The following is a 7,996-nucleotide window of genomic DNA, read 5'->3' as shown; positions in this document are numbered from 1 at the left end:
TCCTGTTCTCACAGTTCAGCTGGAGGTCAAAGTTCACAGAGGTCAAAGCTCACAGAGGTCAATGACACATAATTAAAACTATGAATTATATTTCTCCTTTAAGGAGCAGCATCATGGTGGTGAAAGTATCTGCATATTGGAGAGTTTATACAACTAAATGTCATACATTTAATATGTATTGATTCAAGTAGAATATATATATATATATATATATATATATATATATACATATATATATATATATGTATATAGAGTACATTTAAATATATGTGCAGGCATTAACAGACAATGGTCTCTGTGCAGACTCATCCTGACTCAGCTGTCCTGAAGCCAGCTGGACCCTGATTATGGTAATCACACAGTATTGATTATTGAGTGTGCGTGTGTGTGTGTGTGTGTGTGTGTGTGCGTGTGTGTGTGTGTGTGTGTGTGTGTGTGTGTGTGTGTGTGTGTGCGTGTGTGTGTGTGTGTGTGTGTGTGTGTGTGTGTGTGTGTGTGTGTTACTGACCTTTGTGGCCAGGGCCTCTGCATTTTCCCGACACGACTTTTCGATTTCCAGCTGAGTCTGCAGAACGCTCACCTCCTCAATCACCATCTGAGACACTGAGGGGAGGACGGACGGACGGATCACACACACACACACACACACACACACACACACACACACACACACACACACACACACACACACACACACACACACACACACACACATACACACGTTATATAGCATCAGTTTTGAGGGTGAACATTTAACTTCCTGTTCACTGTTAGAACACGTGTGAGAGGTTTTGATCAATAAAATAGGAAGTTAAATCTGTTGATTAAATCAATTTAAACAATCAATAAATTATTGTTTAAGAACAGGAGAAGGTTTCCTGAATCACAAAGAATCCTTTTCCTTAAAGACAAAGGCTGATATTGATAGAGGAGCATCAATCAATTAGCACAGTGAGGCTCTGAGAGTGATGGAGAAGGAACAGAGAGGATGCTGGGAGACGAGGAAGAGAAGAAGGAAGAGAAGAGGAGGAGGAGGAGGAGGAGGAGGAAACTTCTGGATCTATTCCTTCTGTCAATGTTTAAGGTTGCTGGTGAGATTCCCTCCTTTAAACCCTCACACCTCATATAACTGTCTCTCTGTCTCTCTGCCTCTCTCTCTCTCTCAGTCTCTCCATCCGCACATTGTCTTCTGTTGTGCTGCAGTTCAGCGTGTCAGACAGTTTATTTATGGCTTCCTGGAGACAGGAGTAGATTGATGGTTCTCTTGTGGTTCTGCTGTGTTTTACTGGGTTCCTCTGGATCTCACTGCAGTGTGTAAGCGTTGCTCTTTACTCCGTCCATCACTGATCTGAATTCATTAATATAACCTGAGACGATGTTTGTGAATATAATGTTAAAATAGATTATTTTGTTGAATCTAAAATAAAAATAAAATAATATTAAACAATCTTCAGTCATCTCTTCATTAAATGAGTATTTCCTGTGAAACTCCAGTGTTTCTGCAGAGAAAAAGAACCTGGATGAAGAGCGAACGGCTAGTGTTAGCGGTTAGCTTCCAGCTACGTCTGTGTATAGATGTTTGGATGTTTGTTGTATTTGATTCATTTCTTGACTTTTGCTTCAGAGGCAGAATATTTGTATTCATTTCACTTTTAATCCTGATGCTTGAATGTGACTCGTCTTCCTGGTTTCTCTCTCTGCGGCTGTTAAAACCCCGTCAGTGAGGAAACTCTGACACTCAGCTCTTTTCTTAGCCGGCTTAAAGCGAAGCATAAATTACAGACTGTGAGACGTCAGCTCTGAATGCTAGCAGCAGAAACTCCAGGCCGGAGAAAGAGAGCGGTTCTGCTCCACATGGAGGAACGTCTCCTTCAGCTGAAGGCAGAGGAACCTTCTGATGGACGGTTTGATTCCAGCAGGAACCAGCTTCTCTAAGAAGATGCACATGAGTCTGTTACTGTCTTTTAATAGTTAGCTATTATATTATATTATTATTAGACTAAAGTCCAGCAACACGTGTTCGTTTCTGTTCGTTACATGAAAACAAGTCTTTTTAAAATTACAGCAAAACCAGGTTTAGTAAAATAAACTACCGAAGTACTGTTACAGAAGTACGGAGGTTACATGACAAATACATCAAGGTTAACTTCTAGTTTCACATGAACGGACCTGAACTTATCCAGACAGACCAGGAAACGCTTACGAGTCATGTTTGGACGGTGTTGACATGTGCTTTGATATTTAGATGTGAGGAGGTGATGTTAAATGTTGGACAAGTGGAAAATAAGAGTCAAGATCTCACCAAAAGCATCAGGATTCATTTTCTGGGGACCATGAATGTTTGTAGTAAATAAGATCAACCATCGTCTTCATCATGGGTCAGGTCACGGTTATAGTCAGTTCATCTGAGATGCAAATGAGCCTGAAGTCGGGTTCATTAAACCCATTAAACTATAGTGGACCAGTAAGGAAGACCCCCCCCCACCCACACACACACACACACACACACACACACACACACACACACACACACACACACACACACACACACACACACACACACACACACTCTCATCCTCCCCCCGTTCTCTGCTGCTGAATAATTCATGAGAGCAGCTTTAAATAATTCACGGGAATAACATGACAGGAGCGACTGCTGTGTTCTCTGGGGGGCCGGTGGATGAATAAATGAGAGGATGAATAAATGAGAGGATGAATAAATGAGAGGATGAATAAATGAGAGGATGAATAAATGAGAGGATGAATGAAACGTATGACGGGACACCCATGAAGAAGAAGAAAGGAGGAGGACCGGCGTTTCTGCTGACTCTGGAGACTTTACGTCCAGTTTTGCTGCAGCAGACAAGTTTGTGATTTGTTTCTGACAACAGATTCCAACAAAAAGTCTGATCGTCCGTTTATCATCTTACATTTCACTTTCTACGCTCGAAGAGAAACACAGAATGAACAATCAGAGACATCCAGATTCTGATTGTTCATATGAAGAAGAAAACCTATAAGAGTCCAGACGTCTTCATGTTTGACATCATGTTATTTCATTTACAAGTAACTATTTATATTTTCACTGAACTCATCGTAAAATGTAAGTGTGTCTCCAGTCTGTAGTTCAGCCTTCACTGATCAATACTGACAGAACAGGCCTTCAGTGATGTGGCTTTTAGTTTTTACTGCGACATATAAAATAAAATACTTCCTCCATCAGCAGAGAATGACAGAGGACATGAATAACAGCAGTACTGTCTCATGGGAACAGACTGACTGAAGACGAGGAGGAAACTTCAGCTGAAACATCTTTGAACAAGATGAAGTCCAAAATGGTTCTGTAGGCTGGTGCTAAGCCAAAAATATTAGCATAGAGTGTTAGCCTGCTAATGAACACACAGCACGTGATGTCCTTAGCCACCAACCTTGTGGTTACTGGGACAATATGTACCTTTGTACCTCATGTGATCAACTAAGTGATTATGATTCAGACAACTAAACTACTTAGTTAAGATAATACAACTACTTAGTTAGGTTTAGACAACTAAACTACTTAGTTAAGATAATAAAACGACTTAGTTAGGTTTAGACAACTAAACTACTTAGTTAGGTTTAGACAACTAAACTACTTAGTTAGGTTTAGACAACTAAACTACTTGGTGAGGTCTGCTGGAGGAAAGGTCTCTGTCTTACGTTCGGTCTTCATATCAGTGTCTTTCTGGGTAAACGGTTCAGGATGTAAAACGTGACTGAAACGTGACACTGAGGTGAACTCCAGCGGGAGACTGTTGCTTCTCCTGTTTCCTTTTTAACAGACAGGTGAATGAACTGAATGACATCACTGACCTTTTCTCTGTGACAATTAAAACTCATTATCTTGTTTAAAGTAGCCACAAAAACATTCAACCTTTAGGTTTTTATTTGTTATAAATATGTGTCATCATTGAGCAAAGAAGATCTTTTTATCATTCCATGTTGTCTTGAATGTCCCATTATTACTGTCCAGTAACGTGATTGAATACAGATGACTGAAGACTAAAGACGAAGTCTGAAGCCTGAAGTCTGAAGTGATATTCAGCAGAATGAATTCATGTTCACACCTCGACATCCTGCAGGTTCTGTTACCTCACATGAACATAAACAGCATAACGCCTCTGATATCTGATCATTATTGATAAAGGGATCTTACCTGAGAGAACAGTCATGATAGATGTTTTCAGCCGTCCTCCTCACAGCTAATAATCACAAGTTAAACTCCTCTCCTCCTGTTGGCTTCCTAACCTGACAGTCGTCATGGAAACAGGCTCCCCCTCCCCTCTTACACACACCCATCAGAGGACCAGGTGTGAGGAGAACAGGTGTGTGAGGGGGTGTGAGGAGGAGGTGAAGGTGTCGGCTGTCTGATTATAGGTGGGACGATACATCATGGGTGCGTTTCATTATGCGGACGTGTCTCCTCGCCTCCCTCACTAGTGTCTTTGCTTCCTTCAGTGAGGATGTGAGGAAGAGACGAAGGAAACAAGGCTGCCTCATGAAGCATCCTTGTTTCCTTAGCGTCAGTCTGAAGAGACGTCAGTTAATCAGCACGATGACAGACTTCCACAAAGGATACACCTGTGTCTACTTGCTCTAAGCTCCTCTATCCTCACTCCTTGTCTCCTCGAGGTGCGTTTAAAGGACAAACACGATTATAAAACGCTCAAATGCAGAAATCTCATTGGTTCATATCTGTGATAGGATACCAATGTTATGAAGCCTCATGTGCAACGATTTGGTCGTCGCCATCTTGTTTTTTATCAACCAGTGAACAGGAAGTGACCATATATGGAGTGAGGAGGAGTGACGTAGAGACGCCGTATACGTCTCTGGTGTGGACCTGTCAATCAGTGTGTAGCCCCGCCCTAAAGCATCCCCTGCTTTATGGTCTGTTTGACTCTAAATGGAGCATCATTTACTAAATGAACATCATGCTGTATTGAAGAAGACTTGAAACTAGAGATTGAGACCATAAACTCATGTTTACAATGTTTACTGAGGGAATAAATCAAGAGAGAAGTAGAGTCATTTTCTCATAGACTTCTATACAACCAGAGGAGTCGCCCCCTGGTGGACAGCAGAGAGAATGCAGCTTTAACACATGAAGCACTGACTTCACTCTGCATTTATTCCAAATACGTTTGTCTGACCAGCAGGTTTGTTTTTGTATCAATTGACTTCTATTAATAATAAACTAAGAAGTCATAGTTTTGTTCTTGAAAACTTTATCAGGTGTGAGGAGAAGGAAACCGGAGGAGGAGCAACAGAGGAGGATGATGGGAGGATGGTAAGATATGCAGTACATGTTGTTTACATGATGATGATGATGATGATGATGGTGATGATGGTGGAGGAGGAAGAGGCAGCAGGAAGCTGGACTCACCTCTCTTGATGTGTGTGAGTTGTCTCTCAGCTTCGTCTCTCTGCTCCGTCAGTCTGCAGCACTGAGGACGAGACAGCAGGTCAACAGGTCAACAGGTCAACAGGTCAACACACAGGTCAACACAGAGAACACAGAACCTGATGTATGCATCAGAACTTCACAAGGATTAATATTGAATATTCTCAGAGATTAAAAAGACATAACTTTAATTTACAACAAAAAAGGATACACCACGCTTCATTTTCAACCTCCTTTTCTCACCACCTTTTTAACAATGTAAGACGAGCCGCAGAGTGCATATAAGTATTGATTTATGTTAATGAAGAACATAGAAAGAACATGAAATAGAAAATGTTTTATTGATCTATCAGAGTATAAATTCACTTTCAAACAAACTAATTTTGGTGGTTTAATTCAGTGATTGAACCCCAATGTTCTTACTTTAAATATATATATATATATATATATATATATATATATATATATATATATATATATATATATATACATATATATGTATATATGTATATACACATACTAAACATCAGTATATATGACATTCTAATGAACAACACCCTGTCTCTCTGCTCTGAAGTATGACCGACAGTCAGAGGACTTCAAATCACAACAGAAGTCTCCATGTTGACTTTGGCTGATCCTCCTTCTCTTCTTCTTCTTCTTCTTCTCCTTCTTCTTCTTCTTCTTCTTCTTCTTCTTCTTCTTCTTCTTCTTCTTCTTCTTCTTCTTCTTCTTCTTCTTCTTCTTCTTCTTCTTCTTCTTCTTCGTCTTTGTCTTCGTCTTCTTCTTCTTCACTTCTGATAACACACTGACTCTCTCTGCTGCTGACTCGGTGGTTTTAACCTCTCATTTTCTCACCAGGTGATCTGATCTAAGTATCTCTTGCTGTTCTCTGTTTAGGAGGAGCAGCTTGTGCAGACGTCACTGAGGTTAACACGTCAGAGGTTTATAAATCTAAATCACTGGTGTTACTGTCACCTAAAACCAGGAGCAGGTTTCACTAAACACCTCAACGTTTCTCCTTAAGAAGTCATTCATTCTTCACTGAGGGACTTCAGGCTGTTGTTGTTATTAGTTACTGCATTGATGGATATCTAACAGCGGTAAAATACTAGTTTCCATGGAGAACGTTTGTTTGCAATGAGGAGTGTTTTTTAATCTCTTCCTCTCCTGACCATGTAGGGTTAACAAGGCAGTGACATCACCATGTCTTTGTTGGACAGACGTACCGTTTCTCTCTGACTGACCTCAGTTAGTACTGGAGCATCTGCTGTTTTCTGCACTGGCTTTGTTAAATGGGAACGGGGACTCGTGATGCGTTCAGGAACCTCCTGTGTAGTAAACAAAGACAGAAGAACGTAACTAACTAATCTACAGTAGTTCCTCTAGAAACCAGTAACAAGATGCTTCAACCCTGAAGGTTCACCAACCTGACACCAGAGATGTAGCTATTCAAACGTAAGGAGAAGAAGAAGAAGAAGGAGGAGAAGGAGGAGAAGAAGAAGGAGGAGGAGGAGAAGAAGAAGAAGAAGAAGAAGAAGAAGAAGAAGGAGGAGGAGAAAGAGAATAAGGAGGACGAGGAGGAGGAGGAGGAGAAAAAGGAGAAGGAGAAGAAGGAGAAGAATGAGGAGGAGGAGGAGGAGGAGAAGAAGAATGAGAAGAAGACGAAGAAGGAGGAGAAGAAGAAGAAGAAGAAGAAGGAGAAGAAGACGGAGATGAAGAAGAAGGAAAATAATAATAATAATAATAATAATAATAATAATAATAATAATAATAATAATAATAATAATAATAATAAGAAGAAGAAGAAGAAGAAGAAGAAGAAGAAGAAGAAGAAGAAGAAGAAGAAGATGAAGAAGGAGAAGAAGGAGAAGAAGAAGATGAAGAAGAAGAAGGATTGCAGGTTTCCTCTAGGGCTGATAGATCTGATCAGCTGATGGTACTATGATGGATTCTACATGTATTTCTACATGTAGAATCCAGGTAAATGTACAAATGTATATATTTCTTCACATGCATTCTTCGTGTCTCTACAGCTCAACCTGCAGAGGTGACGGTGTTTCTGGAGAGCTGTAGAGACGCGGTGGAGCTGCCGGTGGAGCTGCCGGTGGAGCTGCCGGCCTACGTCAGCGCTTCTCTTTAGATTCTCAGAGAAGAAGCTGCTCGTCTCCGTCGGCCCTCCAGCAGGAAGCTCGTGGCCCACTTTCCCTCTCCTCTACCTGCAGCGTCTCTCGCTCTGTCAGCTCTCGTTTCCCTGAGGAGCTCTGGAGGGCAGCGGGTTCACCGGCAGAGAGCAAGGCAGCGGCTCGGTCAGGGTGCAGCGGTTCCATTCCCTACGCTGGACTACACTTCTGCATTTAAATCAAAAGATGTCAAGTCTAGTGAGCAGGAACTCTCTCTCATCTGAGCGTTAACAGTGACTCATGTCTCATGGAGCTAACTAGCTTAGCCACAGAGGAGCTGGCAAGGCATTGTGGGAGTTGTAGTTGCTGAATGCTAACAGGATTATTAATCTTTCATGAGGATACTCAGTGACTCGAGCAAGGCATTAAGAGG

The 7,996-nt window shown here is 41.3% G+C and overlaps 1 protein-coding gene across 1 annotated transcript in view; it reads right to left on the bottom strand.

Moving 5' to 3' along the window:
• Positions 1–7,770, bottom strand: part of shtn3 (shootin 3) — a 19,606-nt gene extending 11,836 nt beyond the window's left edge. Inside the window, exons 1-4 of the mRNA XM_054597156.1 lie at positions 7,660–7,770; positions 5,423–5,483; positions 509–603; positions 1–19 (exon numbers count right to left, since the gene is read on the bottom strand). The exon at positions 1–19 is cut by the window's left edge and continues 153 nt beyond it. Of these exons, the coding sequence (XP_054453131.1) occupies positions 1–19; positions 509–603; positions 5,423–5,483; positions 7,660–7,770 (286 nt within the window). The remainder of the gene's footprint in view (positions 20–508; positions 604–5,422; positions 5,484–7,659) is intronic.
• Between the last annotated feature and the right edge of the window lie 226 nt (positions 7,771–7,996).

Source organism: Anoplopoma fimbria, chromosome 4 (genome assembly GCF_027596085.1).
Source record: "Anoplopoma fimbria isolate UVic2021 breed Golden Eagle Sablefish chromosome 4, Afim_UVic_2022, whole genome shotgun sequence".
Classification (NCBI taxonomy): domain Eukaryota; kingdom Metazoa; phylum Chordata; class Actinopteri; order Perciformes; family Anoplopomatidae; genus Anoplopoma; species Anoplopoma fimbria.
The sequence above is the reverse complement of the archived record's forward strand: the minus strand, read 5'-3'. Positions and strand labels throughout refer to the sequence as shown.